The sequence below is a fragment of the Cricetulus griseus genome (assembly GCF_003668045.3).
Source record: "Cricetulus griseus strain 17A/GY chromosome 1 unlocalized genomic scaffold, alternate assembly CriGri-PICRH-1.0 chr1_1, whole genome shotgun sequence".
In the NCBI taxonomy this organism is placed as follows: Eukaryota; Metazoa; Chordata; class Mammalia; order Rodentia; family Cricetidae; genus Cricetulus; species Cricetulus griseus.
In genome coordinates, this window is record NW_023276807.1 from 11,050,831 (window position 1) to 11,069,171 (window position 18,341).

Sequence of the window (18,341 nt, forward strand, 5' to 3'; positions counted from 1 at the left end):
GCAAAGAGAAACCCAAGCCAGCTGCCAATCATTATTGGATGGTACCACTGTCACTCACTCAAAGAGATCACATAGGCACATCTCCCTCCTAAGCATCCCTGAGGAAGCCATGTGGCTGGCTGGGAATAATGTCAAACACTAAGGAAGTCTTTGCTCTCAAGGAAATGCTGTAAACAAGCTGGTCCTCATCATCTCTGCATTAGGAAGCTTCTCATTGGCCGGCAAGGTGGTGCAGCAGGAAAAGTCTCGATGCCAAATTTGATTTCCCAGGACCCATATGGTGAAAAATAAAACTGACTCCCTGAAGTTGGCTCACACACACACACACACACACACACACACACACACACACACACACACACACACACACACTAAATGCAACACAAATACAAATGCAATACAAATATATTTTTTTTAAAGTTTCAGGTGCTACAAGATTTGTTCCTAAGGAGAACGTAAGCACTGTCAGCTTGCCTTCTGCAGACATTCTTCTGCCTGGGTTCTGAGAGCAAAGGGAGCTAATGGGAGCATCAGCCAAACATTCAGGGTTCATGCAACAAATCATCCAGTCTAACCACCTTGTTTTCTGGGTGGAAGCACAAAGATGGGCAGTCATGCAAAACCCTTCAAACAACCACCTGGCTAGCTGTCTGTGGGGGAACTGAAGCCCCTCACTGACCATAGCCTCAGAGAGAAGCCACCTGCTGAAGAGGAAAGGGAGTTGGGATAGTGGCTCCTTTCCTTGTAACTTCTTTCAATGGATCCAGCCCAATGGATGACACTATGCCATCACCTCAGGGCTTTGTGGACAGCAGGAGACAGAACATTGGCTCCAAAGCTTGTGGACTAGGGAACATTGCCTTCCACAGGAAGTCCTCTTCTGACCACTGAGGCCAGTTGGCATTAGCACAGCACATAGAGAATACACTTTGAGGGGAGGTGCTGTTCTGTCCTGCTTGTCCACCATGAGCCTAGAAGGGCTGGGAAGACGAGACAAAGATGGCTCACGTGGGAGAAGAACTGTAGTACTGGGGCCCAGACCTGAGTTTCTCCCATTTGCATGAGACTTTGGGCTAGGATGGAGTCAACTTTTCTGTCAACTCAGGATGACAAGAGAATCCGCCCCCCCCCCACCCTGTGCAGTTATGAGGACTCTGTGAGCTGGCCTATGCATAGCATATATAATGTGTCTGACATTGGTAAAGACCCTGTAAGTGATGGCAAAAAAGTCAGGAACAATGGGGGCTAGGAGCTCTTGTTGCTCCTACAGTTCCCAGCATCCACATAGTGACTCACAACCATCCATAACTTTATTTCCATGGAATCCAATGCCTTCTTCTTACCTCCACAGGCAAAACACTCATAAAATAAAATAAAATAAAATAAAATAAAATAAAATAAATGGGTGTCAAACACAAAGAGCCAGGAAGAGGGAACTAGGCCAGCAGCCAGTGCTTTGGTCTTACTTGAAGGTTTTGACTCTTGGGTTCCTTTAGGAAATTGGGTTTCTTTAGTCACTTGGTTCATGTGACAATGATCAGGGCTTCTAAGACTGTTCAGTTTTCTGTGCTTTTCTTAAAATATATTCAGCACTCTCTTCAATCTAAACTTGAAAGTGGGCTCAGTGTAGCACAGAAGCTGGGAGGGCAGAGAAGGGCTTTAGCGCACAGATTCAGGGTCAAGCTCAGCACTCAGCCCCACCTGGCAGCTATGTGATCCTGTTGCACAGAATCCTTTGAAGCGATGCTTTCTCAGGGATAAAGCAAGGCTAACAGCACCCATCTGTGGCTTTGAGAGGACAAAGGAGAAATATATGGAAAATACCAGGAGTGCCTCAATGTTCCTCTTCTCTGACAGATCAAAAGAAGGGTGAGCCTAGAAACACGGACAGACCAGTGGTGATGCAGGTCTGGTGGGTCGGATTAGCTAGCATGGATCGAATTTGAACTTAATACTTGAGGAAATATTTCCCAGGGACACATATTCATAACATCTGTGTCCCTTCTTGTCCACATGTTTTGTACAATTTCAGTGCTTTATTGAGTTGGTGGAGTGATTACAGCAAAGCCACCAAGAGTATTCCTCTTTGGCACCTGGAGGGCATTGAATGTGAGAGTTTTTCTGAAGCTGGTCCAGGCCCTTAATCCTGACTGCTGCTTTGCACCCACTGGATTGCTGTAGCTCCAGCTGTAGCAAGAAATGACTGGTCTACAAAGCAACGTGTAACTGTTGGCACATCATAAATCCGACCAGCAAGGGAGAGAAAACCTTAAATAGAGTCACGAAGCACGGTCCCAAAGCCAGACCAGAACTGAGACTTCTCCTGTGGATCTGAGGGCTGTGATCTTGACTTTGGAAATCAAAATAAGCTGCAAGAAAAACACTGACTCTGAATTTAAGCAGCCCTAGAAACATTCACAAAGCCCAGACTCTGGAAATACTGGAACAGAAGGACACCCACCCATGGACACTGTGTCTAAAATAGCTCCTTTATATCATCCTGTGAACTTTCATTTGCTTGGTCACTCCTAGCTTGAATGGACTTACGGATGTATAATACCATTTTTTTTTCAAAGTGGTAATGGCTTACTTTGAAGATAAAGATCACAGAGGTGTGATGGTGGAGGATGGACAGTATATGTGTCCATCACTCGTCATTTGCCCATGATAAGAAAGTTGCACATGATGAAATACAAAAAAAAAAAAAAAAAAAAGGAACTGATGTTTATACAAACAAAATTCTTCAGTACTATTGAATTCAAAGGCTCGGGGAGTTTTTCTCCTTCATAATATTGTTGCTGTTAATACTACTACTAGTATTAAATAATTTAACACACACACACCAACGCAATAAACCCACTACCAATTAAATGAATAAACTTAAATGTTAAACATCAGCCATACTAAAGCTGGTTTCATTAACACAAAAATTATTACTGAAAGTACACGTTGAATATCTCTAACCCATAAATGTTTGGAATTTTATATTTTGAAATATATTTATTTGCATGCACATAATGAGATATCGTAAGGATGGGACCCAAGTCCAAACACAAAATTTATTTAGCTTTCCTGTCTCCCTTGTACACACAACCAGAAGTAAATTTGTGCACAATTATTATCACATAGACTAACATTTTAACTGTGGTCTTTCACATGGGATCAGGAATGGAACTTACTGTACGTGGTATCACTATGGGCATTCAAAAACTTTGGAGAATGGAGCATCTGAGGTTTGGAACTTTTAGGAGTTTTTGTTCAACTTGTAGCAACAATACTCCTCTAGCATTAACAGAAGAGTTTTTGAGAGTTACTTGCAGGGTCAAATCACTTACTCTGTATTTTGAACTTTTTTTCTCAAGGGAGTGCTGTTCTGCCTGGGAATAGGGGTCTTCTTCCTTTCTGAGACCCTCTGGAAAAGGTTGGCATGGCAGAAGGAGTCAAGGGACTACTATGGTACAATAGTCATGGTTAGTTTAGGATCAACAGATTCGGGATGCAAGGCGGATCCACGTGGAAGGCTTCTTACATGTGGTCTGACAGTCCTCCCAATGGCCCTGCGGTGTGGGTACTGTAAGTAAGTTATCTGCTCTCATGAATGTCACACACTCATCGAAAAGCAGGCATTGGTCTGGGCTAAGGACAAAACATGCAAGCACTGCTTGACAGCCACGCTCTAGCCTGTGGCTCTGTACCAGATGCTTATAGACAAATGATTACAGAACTCGACTATCTGAGTTATTCAAGCAAACTGCATTAGAATTTGAATGGAATTTTATTGCATTTGAATACCCAAATCAAATTTGAACATTTTAATAACAAAACTGGAATTAACTCAAATTTGAATGAATTTCAAATAGTCAAGTGTACGGGCCTCTGATAGAAACTGATGAAAGGGAAAACAAGGCTGGTCCAGCCGTAAACTAGTGAACCAGAATGTCAATGAGCTACAGTAGGCCAGTGCGATTGTTCAGAGTGTGACAAAAGAGCACAATGGGGAAGTGGCTAGAGAGGGGGTGTGGAGAGTTCTCTCTGAGGAGGTCTTAGGAAGAAGGACCAGTTGAGGGACTACAGAATGACAGTCCCTTGAAGGGAGGACTTTGTGCAAGCACCAGACCCAGGGAGAAGAGGAAGCTTAGGATAGGTCATCTTGCTACCAAGATAAAGATGGAAGACAGAAAAAAGCAGAAAAACAGACGGAGCATCCCTAATTCAAAACCATCCTAAACTAACCTTCTTAAGTGCCAGTGTGACAAGTAGAAAATTCCACCCATGTCATAAAGCTTCTGGCATGAAATTATTTCAAATAGTAGGGGAAAAAGTTTGGACTTGAGCCCAATTCCAAGGGCACCCCATTTATGCATAGGCAAATATTCAAAGACACAGAAGAAAATCTGAAATTCTCCTGACCTTTTCCTTTTGGATAAAGGATCTTACCCTGTGCTGACAACTCCATAAACACCACTGATGGTGCTCACATGAGGGTTATCAGTTCTAACGGGAATGCAGTGAAGGAGACTGGTGTGAAGACTGGAGAGCCATGCAGTGGTGGGAAAAGACCTTTCTGCAGATTAGCTGTGGCACCCTGTGGGCAGGAGTTGGGCTTTGAGTACACGCTAGGCCCACCCCACCCTGAGTTATGACGGATGGATCAGTGGGGGGCAGGGTCTGGCCATATCACTAACCTCTATGAGATTTATTACTTATCCTTCTCACGTGTTGATAATTAAAAGCCCACTGTGGAACTTCCAGAATCTAAAATAAGCTTCCCAAAGAAGCTGGGCACCTTCAAAGGTCCCTTAAGTGTGTACACTAGGGTTAATTCTAGGAAGGTGGGCAGGTCCTGGGCGAGTAAGCCACCTGCCCCTGAGGAAAGTCTCCAACTGTCTGAGTGTAGAATTCTTTCTACAGTCAACTTAATCATCGTTGATACAAAAACATAAAACAATAATCTATACTTACAGACTTACCCCTCAGTGTTTGTCGGGAACTGGCCCCAAGATCCCCTTTTACTGGCTACAGATTTCTCAGGGTCATGGACACTCAGTTCTTGTATGTCAAAAGCTATTGCATTTGTATATAATCAAGGCATACCCTCCCAAATACCATAAATCACATGTACATTCACATAAGACCCAAGATCATGTAAATTCTGTCTACATACTTGTTTTGTATTTGGAGGATAGGGCAAGAAAGAAAAATCTGCCCGAGTTCAGGTTACACACCATGGGTTTTTTTCGGGTTATTTTCATTCTGTGGGGGTCTGAAGAGGGGAAGGGGCTCTGTCTCTACTGTGGTGTTTGTTGGTTACTTCTCAAAGTGTTGAACGCCAACATGATCAAATTCATTGCAGGAAGAGGAAAACGTGGAAGGTTTCCTGGAAACACAAGATGTCTACAGAGTTGAGGATGGGAAGGTGGTTTATTGTACGCTGTTGGAAAGGTTAGCTTCAGGAACCTAACCCAGCACCCAGCAGGACCACACATGAGCTTTGTGTTGATACTGGGCCATTTTTGAACTGCGGTTTCAGATGAAGCAATCTAAGCTAAAACAAGAGAAATGAAGCCAAACCAAATTATCTATCAGGAGCATTTGAGAATAATACTCACTTTTCATAGGATTTAATGGCCTGTTCCACATTTTGCTTGTAGTTATCGAGTTCGGCTCCTTGGGGGTTAATCAATATCATCTTATTGGTGTCACTGCCCACATGTGCCAGAGGGGATACCTACACAGCAATGCCAAAGTAAAGTGTCACTTGATAAGTTCATGCAAGCCTTCAAATATGCATTTATATGGGCACATGCTTTTCTGACTATAAAAACCACACTGTATGTGTAAAAAAAAAGTAGAATGTAGTAAATCTTAAAATAAGAAATATGATTACTTACCTTTCTTTTTCCTTTTAAAAAGCTATACATTTTAAAAATTACTACCATAAAACCAACAGAAGAAAACCAAAATTGTTTCAGGAAACCCTTGTCGTTACTGAGTATTATCTCTAGAAGCATATATATATATATATATATATATATATATATATATATATATATATGTTTTGCTTGTGTGTATGTGCACCTCATGCATGTCTGATGTCTATGGAGGTCGGAAGAGGACATCAGATGCCCTGGAACCAAATGTATGTGTGGTTAGGAATTACCATGTGGGTATTGGGAATCAAATCCAGGTCCTTTGCAAGAGCAACAAGTGCTCTCAACCACCAAGCCATCTCTCAAGCCCCAAGAGCTTACTTTTAATGAGGAAATCATTTAACTTTCAATCAAGGCAATGCAGTTCATCCTGTTACGTTCCCCAGCTTCTAAAATTGTGCAAAAATATAAGAAACTAGTGCAAAAAAGAAAGAAGAAAGAAACTAAATGTGGATATAGTTATAAAAATTGAAGAGAAGTGTAAACAGGTTGACTCTGTGGGTTGCTGGTTCTGTGTCCAGTGCTAACAAGACAGTGAGAGTCCGGCTCCTAGAAGTAAGTGGGACTATGAAACGTTCTGGAGAACAAGGGTCCACATTGGGTTCAGTGACCAAGGGTCTCTCCTCCTTGGAAGAAGGTACTGACTAGCAAGAGGGAACATTCACATAGCTTCACAACCAAGGATTAAGCCTTGAGAAAGCACCAGTGTTTAAATACCCCCTACATTGCCTTTACCTATTTCAAGGAAGAAATCATTCACACTTTCTTAAGCTGTGCTCATCTGGGGCTTTGCACTCAACCAAGATGAGAACCTATTGTTTGGTGTTAATTAGGCTGCTCCAAGACATACAAGAACTAACTGAAATTCTAAGAAGAAGTGGAGGCAAGTTGTTGTGAATCTTGAAAGAAGGACATTGGAACTGGAATAAAGAAATGATCTTCACAGACTGAACAAAGTTGAAACCAGGCATAATCACTTAAAAAGGACTTTGCAAAGTGTGTGATGCATAAAGACTTCCCCCACACAGATAAATGGGTGATGGAGGGAGGGACATACGGACAGATATTGAGAAGTTTCAATGTATAGTAATGGAACAGAATCAAAGAGGAAGGTCATATAAGAAGCAACATCTGACAGTGTGTGTGCACAGAGGCTTCACAAATGGTGGCTATATCTAAGCATTAAACCAAAAAAAAAAAAAGTTGAAAAGACCATTTATTAACAATTGTCATTGATGCTGGCCGAAGTCAAGCTGTTTGATAAGGGGGGGGCAGACACTGTCTGTGTGATTTGGGGAATGGGGGGGGGTGAGGATCCTGGTCCAAGTCCAGAGGGGGCAGCTGTTAGGGATATTTTTCACTGTTCAGTCCTCACCATAGGGAAGGAAGAGTCTGCAGTCAATTCAAGGGTTCAGCTGCTAACCTGTCTTAAGATATAACATCAGCCTGGCCGCCTAAGCTCCATTTTCAGTCCCCACAATACAGGTTACACCATTTTGAATATTTTTTAAACAGTATAGTTTTACCTTAAAAACATGGTTTATTATTTTTGTACTGAGGCATATACAAAAACTCAGGTTAAGGATTACCTTTGAGGAAGGAGGGAGGGGAATTGATCCAAAAAAAAAAGGTGACACGGGGGTCCTTTACATTACTTTAATTCCTTAACTTCCTTTAAACGTGTCTAAAACAAGCCAGGCACTGGTGGCACACGCCTTTAATCCCAGCACTCATGAGGCAGAGGCAGGCAGATCTCTCTGAGTTTGAGACCAGCCTTATCTATAAAGCTAGCTCCAAAACAGTCAGGGAGATACAGAGAAACCCTGTGTTAAAAAACCAAAATACCACCAACAAGTGTCTAAAACATGTATAACATTGGGTTTTAAACTATCAAAAGTAGTTATGTCTAAAACTTTGGACATTACAGGAGGTAGGCAAGACTTTGATTTTACTGTTTAATTCTTTCAAACTACATATATTCACTCTCATTAGGACCCACATAAGTAAAATAGGCAACGGTTTAGAGAACAGAAGAGAAAGGCGTGAAGTTAAAAGCTTCAGAGTTCAACCAGCTACTTAGAAACCACACAGAGTCAGCGTGTGGCTCCTGAACACTCCTTTCAAAGGGAAGGAAACAGAACAGGGCGTCAAAGGTGAAATGCCTGGGCTTTGAAACCAAAGATTGCATAAGTTTGTAAAAAAAAAAAAATAAAAAGAAGAAAAAGAAAGAAATCATCCCTCAAAATAGGGCAATATCACAAAAACTTGACAGGAAAAAAAATCAATGGCAACACAAATGAAAGACATTTATGTTTTCTGTGACCTGGTAGGAAAGTACCCCTTTAGAAGTCTGTATGTGTCTCTCCTAGTTTACTAGTTTAGGGTTCAATGATAAATCAGTATTTAAAAAAAATGTTTAGTCACAATCTTGACTCGACCAGGTACTTAAGCAAAGGCAAATTCATACTGTACTTCACATACTCAAGCAAAGGCAAATTCATATTGTACTTCAAGTACTTAAGCAAAGGCATATTCATATTGTACTTCCCTCTTTGGTAGATCTCGATTTCATGCCAGACACGGACATCATTGCCTGGAGCTAGTTCAAATTTGACTTGTGTATACCCTCTCTCCTTCCTTTCTTGCACGCAGGATTGGGAGAACACAAAGGCATACTCCACACCTTCAGTTTTTGGTCTTAATTTTCACAACATGATGGTTACTTGAAGGCCACAAAACCCACCCTCTTTATGATGTCAAATTTAGTGTCACAAGGGACATTCCAAGGTTAGGGGATCACAGTCAGGCTGCCTAGCATGTCGGGGGTGGGGAATGAGTGGGAAGGGAAGTGAGGTTCACGCAGAGGCTGAGGGCTCAGTTTGAGGGGATCAAGGCGTGTGATGGAAGCCCCTTGAAAATGACTTCCTTAGTGTTTTGTAACTTAGTGGGGGGGGATCCTTCCAGACAATATTTGGTAATAAGAAGAAGCCTAAGGCATCATCTACTTTAGCTCTCTTAGGCAAAACTAGAATTCATATTAATAACCACCCCTTAGTGACAAGATCTTAACCATTAGAGAGGTGGACTAGAGGGGCACGTGGGGTACAGTTTGTGGAGATAGGGAGGAATACAGAGATGGATAGAGAGAGACATAAACCAGATGTAGAAATTTCTAGAATTTATGGGTGAACAAAATTGGGTTGATAGTTAAAATTTTCCCACTCTTATGTGTAATATTTTGGACCATTAACTGGAAAATAGCTTCATGAAAATACTACTACTATCACTATAATAATAATCATAATAACAATAATCATAATAATAATAATAGAATTTATCCTCTCTGCCAGGCATTCTCTACATATGTTCTCATTCAATTCCATTACAGACAAATACAATTAATTAGTTGTAGTTTTTGTTATATGGCAAACTAAACTGTCCACTAAGCTGTAACTCTTTATTGTTTTTATATTTCATAGATATGGGCATTTTGCCCGCATGTATGTGTGTGCACCATGTATGAGTCTGGTGTCAGCAAAGACCAGAAGAGGGTGTCAGATTCTCTGGAGCTGGAGTTACAGATGGTTGTGAGCTACCATGTGGGTTCTGGAAATCAAACCCAGGTCTTCTGGAAGAGAAGCCAGTGTTCTTAACTGCTGAGCCATCTCTCCAGCCCCCTTTATTTGGTTTTATACATATTGTTTATTGGAGTTAGTGCAATGCATCAGTGAGTAAAGGCAGTTTCTGAACAAGCCTGTCCACCTAAGTTCAGTTCACCAGGACCCAAGCTAGGAGGGAATCTACTCCACAGTCGACTCCTCTCACCTTCGCGCACACACTGTGACACGTGTGTCCTGGCCCCCCATAACACAAAAATAATAAATTTCTGGTATAGCAAATGTACTGGTATAACAAATGTACTAAATATACAAATATCATATATGCACAATATTTGTTGAATAACATGGAAGACTAAAACAGAGGCTTGAAACATTTTTTAACAGTTTGATACACTGTAAAACATAATCAAGTTTAGATTCTGCCAAATTTGTCTTGTTAGAAATTGGGGCATGTGACAAAGGAGGACTTTATCGGTTGGGGAAGAAGTTTACTGAATATGAGTAATGTGAAAAAGATGTTTAAGAGATTTATTTTTTTTTATTCAAAGGTGGTCAAAATAATTGAATATTGAAATGAAATCATGCCCCTTTCGCACAGTAATAGAAAAGATCAAGTTTTTATTTGGTTTGTTTTATGTGTGTATGCTACTGTTTCTTACTGACACCAGAAAGATAAAGGGAAATGAATACTCTCAGAACTTCACATTAGTTGCCCCCAAATGGGAGGAATAGTTCAAAAAGTTGTCACAACTTAACATGTTATTTTAAAAAGATATTTTTAAAGTTTTAACCATGTATAGGCCTGTAGGTCTGTGTTGGGTATGTGCATGGGTGTGCAGGTGTCCATGAAGGTCAGAAGAGGGCGTCAGATTTCCCTGTGAGCCATCTGACATGTGTGCTGGGATCCAAACTCAGGTCCTCCGGGAAGACCAGTACATGTCTTCAGCTCCATAATTCATATTAGTAAATGCTGGACAAATTAAAATTTGTCCAAACATCATTATTATATGGAAACATGTTCAGGGCAGATGCTAAATGAAGAAAATATCATGTGTAGTTATGTATACAGTTATTAATTTTTAACATGAATCAGAATTTACCTGATGACATTAGAATTAACCGCAGAATGTGAAATTGAGAAACCAGTGTGAAATTGATGATTATACATTTCACTGTTTAACCTAGACCAAATTTATTAATTTCAGTGTTTTCCAATAAACATCTTAGCACTCAGTGCCAAACCAGGCAAGGAAAATCTATGATTGGATGTGTTTAATGAACATGCAGAGCTCTGCGAGTCTGGACATATTTTTGAATCTGGATATATTGGTGTTCTAGAAATGGCAGTTGTCAAGACCGCTGAGCACTGAATCTGAAGGGTATGGTCTTCAGGTGGAAGCTTCTGTAAGCTCTGAAGAACAAGTGAAGAACACAGAACCGACTGGTAAAGTGGTGTGTCAATGAGATCGCTCAAAAACCACCAAAGTGTGTTATTGTGGTATTGTCATTCACACATTTTAGCTCTAAAAAAAAAAAAAAATGTCAGTAAGCATTTGCTGGCATTGAGTGATGTTGACGGACACCTGAGTGAAAAGAGAGGCACAAAAGTCTGTCATGCTTGGTTTGACTTCACTGTGATTAAAACCAAAGGGAAGAACAGAGGATAATATTTATATATTAAAAATATATTTATTTTTAATTCCATTGCTTCCTTTTCACGTATCTATACTGTTTCATCTTTCTGTGTGATGATATGTAAACTGCTTTTGTAATGATTGTCATTTAAAATTTTTAAACTTTCCAATCAGTAGTTTCATGTTTAATTCTCCTGTATTTGTTGTTTGTTTATTGGGTAGTCTGGTTTTTTGTTTGTTTGTTTGTTTGTGTTGTAGCCCAGGATGGCTTAGACCTCATTATGTTGTAGCCCAAGCTGGCCTATAACCTTGGCAGCAGTTCTCTTGTATAGCCTCCTGAATGCTGGGGATATAAACATCCTCGTATGGTTGAAAGCAGGAAAACATGATTTAAACAACATCCCTGGTCTCTTTGTAGCTAATATTCCTATCAACTAAATGATGTGATAAGTAGATACTTCACAGGTTGCTCTAAGATTTAGGGCAAATACTTCAATGGCATCAAATGCTTTTCTCAGAGCTTAGTACATGGTAAGTATTCATCATAGAACAGACTAGGAACCTTGCCATGGTCCTCCAGGAGTAAAATGACAGAGATGGTGTACTAAGGCACAAAGCTATGCATAGAGCCCCGAGGACAAGGCAAAAGGCCTTTATGGGATGCTATAACAGACATAAGGATGATGATGACGATGATAATGTTGTTGATGAAGATGATGATGGTGATGATGATGGATGCTGTCAGCTCTGCAATAATGCAGGCCAATTTCCCAAATTATTCCAATCTATTTTTTAAAAGCAATTGTCAATAAAGAGCTTTGAATTCTAGGCTCATCAAATGGATAAAACAATTTTATTCTGTGTATGGCTTGGTGATGAATTCATGTTTTTGAAAGAGCTAAGATAAAATTATTTGTCCCATTTTATATCAGTAATGAACAGTTGCTAGGGCAACCTTTCCACTCGGTACTTCATTTCCAAGGTGACAGATTTGCTACTGGTCCAGGGAACTGGTAAGCAAAACAGAACTGTGCTTCAGAAGAAGGAAGATTCCCCCCAAGTAAGCCATGAATGAAACAAAGAGTCCTTACAAAGCCAGACATTGCTTCTTGGCCTATACAGATGTTGCCATGCATTGAACAGAGGAGAGCCAGTTAAAATTCTCAGTGCAGAGAGATTAGATTCGGGCCCACCGGCTTGCCAGCTCCATCTTTTTTTCACAAAATGATCATTTCAAATTCAAAAACAAAATCTCTAATAAGCTGGGAGACGTTTTAGCATATTGTTTTTCTATCCTTCCCACTCATAGCTGAGGGTCTCTTCTAGTCTAAGGAACTATTAGGGGACAATAGATATAAATAGAAGATATTTGAAATTTACTCTTGTAGTAATTTTGCAATGCATACTACATTATTTACAACTGAAGTTGTGCTACTGTGCAATAGATCTCAAAACCTATTCCTCCTGTCTAAACTTCGTGCCCTTTGATTAACAACTCCTTATTGTCTTCCTCTTTGCTCCCTCCACTGCAGCCTCAGGAACCAACACTCTACCCTATTTCTAGGTGTTCCACCTTTTAAGACTCTCATCATTAAAAAAAAAAAGTGGATGGGGGCTAGAAAGATGGCTCAGTAGGTAAGAGCAATTGTTGTTCTTGCAGAAGACCCTGGTTCAGTTCCCGGCAACCATGTCAGGTGGCTCACACCCAGCCATGACTCCAGCTCCAGGGGATCCAATGCCCTTCTCTGGCCTTTGTGGGCACTGTACTTACATGAGCATACATATAGACACATATGCATAGAATTTTTTTTTTAAAAAATCACAGGTAAGCAAGGTGATGGATATGCTAATTGGCTTGAATTAATCATAGCACATTGTAAACTGATATCCATTTATCCCATTGTGCCCTGTAAACATATAGTTAAAATTTGTCAAAAAAAGTTAAAATTTTAAAAACATAAACTATGCTTTAGAGATGAGATTGAAATGTATTATGATCTTCCTCTATCGTCATCTAATTCTCATCCTTCTGTTAATGATGGAGGGCGAGTTTCCTGGGCAGAGCACTATCTTGTCTGTCCGCTTGAGATGGGAATGGACGCACAAAAGGCATCAAACACAAGTGTCCAAGGGGAAATGCCCATCCCCTTCGCTTTGGCCTTGCTTTCTGGAGGGGAAATGCTAGAACGTTCTCCTAAAGATCAGGATCCTAACTCCTGCTCCTTCTGAATTTTTCCTCCGTAGCAATCAAGGCTGGAATCTAGTTTTTATTAGCAGACAATGTATTAGTTTCGTTGTGGTATTTTTCAAGCAAAGTTTATTTTGCTTTTGTTGCCTCTCCTCCCCTCTTCTCCCTCACCCTCTTGCATCCCCCATCTACAGTTGCCTCCTTTCTGTGTCCCATGTGTCCTTATGCTCTCCTATCTTTCTTGGCTAACTTACTCCCCTCATGGGCTCCTACCTAGTTTCTCCTATATAGCTTCACAGTTTGTATCTATCCTCACATCCCTTTATTTAATACTATAGATATTAGAAGTTAGGATCTATGGTGGTTTGGGTTTCTAGTAAGTGGCATTGTTTGGAGAGATTTGTGCGATGTGGGCTTGCTCTACAGGAAGCATGCCACTGGAGGCAGGTTTTGAAATTAAAAAGCATTATGCCACTCGCAGGTTTTTGTTGTAGTTGTTGTTTTTCCCTCTGCTTGGTGCTTGGAGTAAAGGATGCGAGTTCCCAGGTTCCTGCTCTGGCCAGGCTTGCTATCTGCAGCTTCCTGCCACGCCTACCCACCATGACGGACTCTTAACCCTTGGGAACCGTAAGCCAAAACTCTCTCTTCCTTAAATTGCTTCAGTCATGGCCATTATCACAGCAACAGAAAGGTAACTGATCCAGGATCCTCATATGAGAATGTGTTTTTTTTTTTTTTTTTTTTTTTTTTTTGTCTTTCTGACTCTGGGTCACTTCACTTAATATAATACTTTCCAGATCCATCCATCTCCTGTAAATTTCATTTTTCTTTAACAGCTGAGTAATATACCATTTATTATATATGCCACATTTTCGTTATCCACTCATGTATTGGTTGACATCTAGGCTGGTTCGATTTCCTGGATATTACGAATATAGCAGCAATAAGGATGGAGCTACACACATCTTGGTGGTAGGATATAAAGTACACTGGGTTTTTATATCCAGATCATACCATAGTCCTATGCTAAATTTTTTGAGAATCACTTCCATGCTCTTCCCAGCAGTGGTTCAGGCTTCCCCATCCTTGCCAGCATTTGTTGTCTTTCATTTTCTTGATGTGAACCATTCTGACTGGGGTGAGATGGAACTATCAAAGCAGTTTTAATTTGCATTTCCCTGATGGCTAAGGATGTTGAGGGTTTTTAAAAATATTTCTTGTCCATTTCTGTTTCCAGTTTGGGTAACTATTCATTTCATTATCGCATTTTTCAGTGGGCTATTTCCTTTTTTACTGTTTAATTCATTCAGTTCTTTATATATTGTAGACATCAACATGTCTGAGGTACCACAAAAAATTTTCTCCCATTCTGTGGGTTGTATGTTTTCTCTGATGATAGTTTTCTTTTCTGTAGAGAAACACTTTAATCTCATGTCACTCCATTTGTTGATTCTAGGGCCAATTTCCTGTGCTACTGGAGTCTTGACCAGAGGCATCTGGACTGTGCCTGTGATTTCAAATGCATTCCCTGTGTTTTCCTCTAGCAGTTCTGGTGTTTCATATTTTAAACCAAAGACTCTTATCCACTTTGAATTGCTGTTTCTCTGGGATGAGAGCTGTTGATCTAATCTCATTCTTCTGTAGGTCACAAGCAGTTTTGCCAGGACCATTGGTTAGGCAGTCTTTCTTCCACTGCATGCTTCTGATGCCGTTGTATGGGTGACATCTTAAGAATCACTCTGGACACTTTCTCAGTGCCACATCATTCAGTCCCATCAATGTGACTTCACCCCAGCCTCCACCTATGTTCAGTGTCATCATCGGGTCATTGTTGTCCAGACTTGTCTCGTGACTGCCATGTCTTCTCAGCTTTGCATCTCTGCACTGTCTTTTACTTAGGTAGCAAAAAGCCAAAGTTGACTGTTTCCCATGATAAAATCTCTCCCATTTTCCTCAAGACAGTTGAGTTCCTTAAGCTCAATTAAAGCTTTTCTTTCTCCTCATATATGTTGAGGCCAGAGAACAACTTGCAGGCGGAGCTTTTCTCCTTCCCATTAAAGTCAGACTTGGTAGCAGGTGCCTTCATCCACCAAGTCATCTCACTGCCTCTTGCGTTTTTTTTTTTTTTCCTTTCAATTTTATGGGGAGATGGGTATAACTTTTCAAATTGTATATTTCTTACCTGGTGTATCTGGTTACCATTAAAGTTAATATTTTTGTTTGTCCTTTTGTCTTTCCCCCTTTTTTCTCAGATTTCTCACTGGAGTATTTATCATGTTAGTACCCCTTCATGGTGAAGATATGTGTGAGTGTGTGTGTGTGTATGAGTGTGTGTATGAGTGTGTATGAGTATGTGTGAGTGTGTATGAGTGTATGAGTGTATGAGTGTGTGTGAGTGTGTGTGTATGAGTGTGTGTATGAGTGTGTGTATGAGTGTGTGTATGAGTGTGTGTGAGTGTGTGGGTATGAGTGTGTATGAGTGTGTGTGTATGAGTGTTGTGTGAGTGTGTATGAGTGTATGAGTGTGTGTGAGTGTGTGTGTATATGAGTGTGTGTGAGTGTGTGTGTATATGAGTGTGTGTATGAGTGTGTGTGTATGAGTGTGTGTGAGTGTGTATATGAGTGTGTATATGAGTGTATGTATGAGTGTGTGTGAGTGTGTGGGTATGAGTGTGTATGAGTGTGTGTGTATGAGTGTTGTGTGAGTGTGTGTGTGTGTGAGTGTGTGTGTGTGTGTACGAGTGTGTGTGTGCGCGCGCACACGCATGTGTGTATGAGTGTGTGCATATGAGTGTGTGTGAGTGTGTATGAGTGTGTGTGAATGTGTGTGTGTATGAGTGTGTGTGTGTGAGTGTGTGTATGAGTGTGTGTGTGAGTGTGTGTATGTGTGTGTGCGTGTGTGTATGAGTGTGTGTCTGTGTGTGTATGTGTGTGTGTATACAGGATGAACACCAATTTATGCACATACTGATATATACTGAACCATACATGTGCATTAGTAATGTAATTCTTATGAACTTTCTTCATTGTATATGCTACAAAAGTTTTCTTATCTCTGCTTTTACTTCATATGCTTTTATGCAGATGTCTTTTCATGAATTCTTTGAGAATTTCGTATGATGCATTTTGGTGATATGCACACCCCTCCTCTAACTCCTCCCACATCAACCCTCCCTTCCCCACCCATCTTCACTCTTTTCTAAACCCATGGAGTCTCGCTGTGTTGCCCATGTACTCCTGGGTGTCGGGCCCTTCCCTGGAGCATGTTCTGCCTACCAGGGCCATGCCCCTGCCAGCAGCTATCAGCTGCCAACAGCTCCTCAGCTGGGGTAGGGTTTTGTGCCTACCTACCCTGCCCATGCTGGAGTCTGGACTCCAGCTTTGAGCTTGCCTAAGTCTCACATATGCTGCCACAGCCACTGCAAGTTCATCCAACTGCCCTTCTGTGTCTGCAAAAGCCTATTTCTCCCACTGCCTCTGGCAACCCTCTTCTGCACTGATCCATTACGATGGAGTTAGGGGATAAATGTTCTTTATGGTTCCTTCGTTTGATCATATGCTTGTACTTCCCTAGGCTACTGAATTTGTTTTGGAGAACTTTCCACCCAATGTATCTCAAGTGGTGGGGAGAGGTACAAGGAGGAATGATGTAAGTCCAAGAAAATTCTACTTCCAGGAGGAAGTCATTACACAGGTTTGTTCCAAATAAATCCCTAGTATATTAATAAAAGAATACACAGAACAGAAGAAAATGTCACCAGATTTCCTGGAAGAGACAAGTCAGTGTTCTCTCGCTTCATTGCCTTTGAGCCTTGAGGCAAAGTAAGAGAACAGGGTAACCAATGTCATCCACAGCCTTCAGGGTATGGCTGACCTCCATAAACTGGTCACAGTTTTGAAAGTGACTAATGTAACCAAAGAGAATCCTGTTGCTCTATCTGCTGCTCTAAGTATGCCCATCCCAGCAAGGTCAAGGCCAGTTAGAGCCCTTTTTGCTAGATGGTCTCATGGGAAATCTCAAATATATAAAAAGCAGAAAGAATTGTGCAGTAAGTCTTGTACTCCCTCGATGATCTTTTCCAAATTTAAAAATTGCTCCAGGTGCTCTTATCCCCTGTCACCCCTGTCCCACCTGGACATCCTGAGGCAGACACCAAGCATCCCATCTGTAAACATTTCAGGGTGTTCCTTTAGGGATGTCACCCCTGGTAAGTATGATGGTCGCTACGTCAACTTCTAGTCTCTCGTATTTTCCAGGTGACAGTGGCGCTTGGTCCTCATAGTCACATCTCTTCTGTGTTTGACATCCCACTCTAACGTGGCTGCTTGAGAAACTGTTATCCCTGAAGACAAGGACTTCCTCCTTCCCACACTCTGGGGCTGCTTCTCAATACAATTGGCCCTCACTGTGGGAGGACTGGCTCCTAGAACATACTACCGCCACTTCCCTGATGCTCCAGACCCTTATGTAAAATGGCGGGGTTTCTGCACATAACCTCTGTCCATCCTCCTGTGTCCTGTGAGCCATCAATGATTCCTAACACCCATTGCAACGTAAATGCTATTTGTAAGTCGCTATTATACTGCACTGGTTAGGTAGCAATGGGAAACGTGCATGCTCAGATGCAACATTTGATCTAAGATTGGTTGAAGCCATAGATGAAGAGCTCCCAGATGCCAAGGGCCAGCTGGACCGAACTGAACATATATGGTCTTGACTGAATACACCCTCCCACACTCTCATACTGGAGGCTCTTTTTCTTCTCCAGGAACATGACTACCTCAAACCCACCCACCACCTCCTCTCTCCTTGCCTGTGGTGGTTTTATAATAGAGAAAATGTCATTCAACTTGAGAAAAGAAAGGGTCTCATCTCTCCAGCAAAGCCCCCGTATTCAGTCCCTTGGTCCCAGGATGCCCATTCATAACTCTGAGCTGGAGAGCTTTTGCCATCTCTGAAGCTCCACAC

General features: G+C 41.2%; 1 protein-coding gene across 1 annotated transcript in view; it reads right to left on the reverse strand.

Moving 5' to 3' along the window:
• The window catches only part of Vwa3b (von Willebrand factor A domain containing 3B), a 176,942-nt gene that overhangs the window by 33,835 nt on the left and 124,766 nt on the right, over positions 1-18,341 (reverse strand). The window contains 1 exon segment of the mRNA XM_035453446.1: positions 5,610-5,728. Coding sequence (XP_035309337.1) covers positions 5,610-5,728 — 119 coding nt within the window.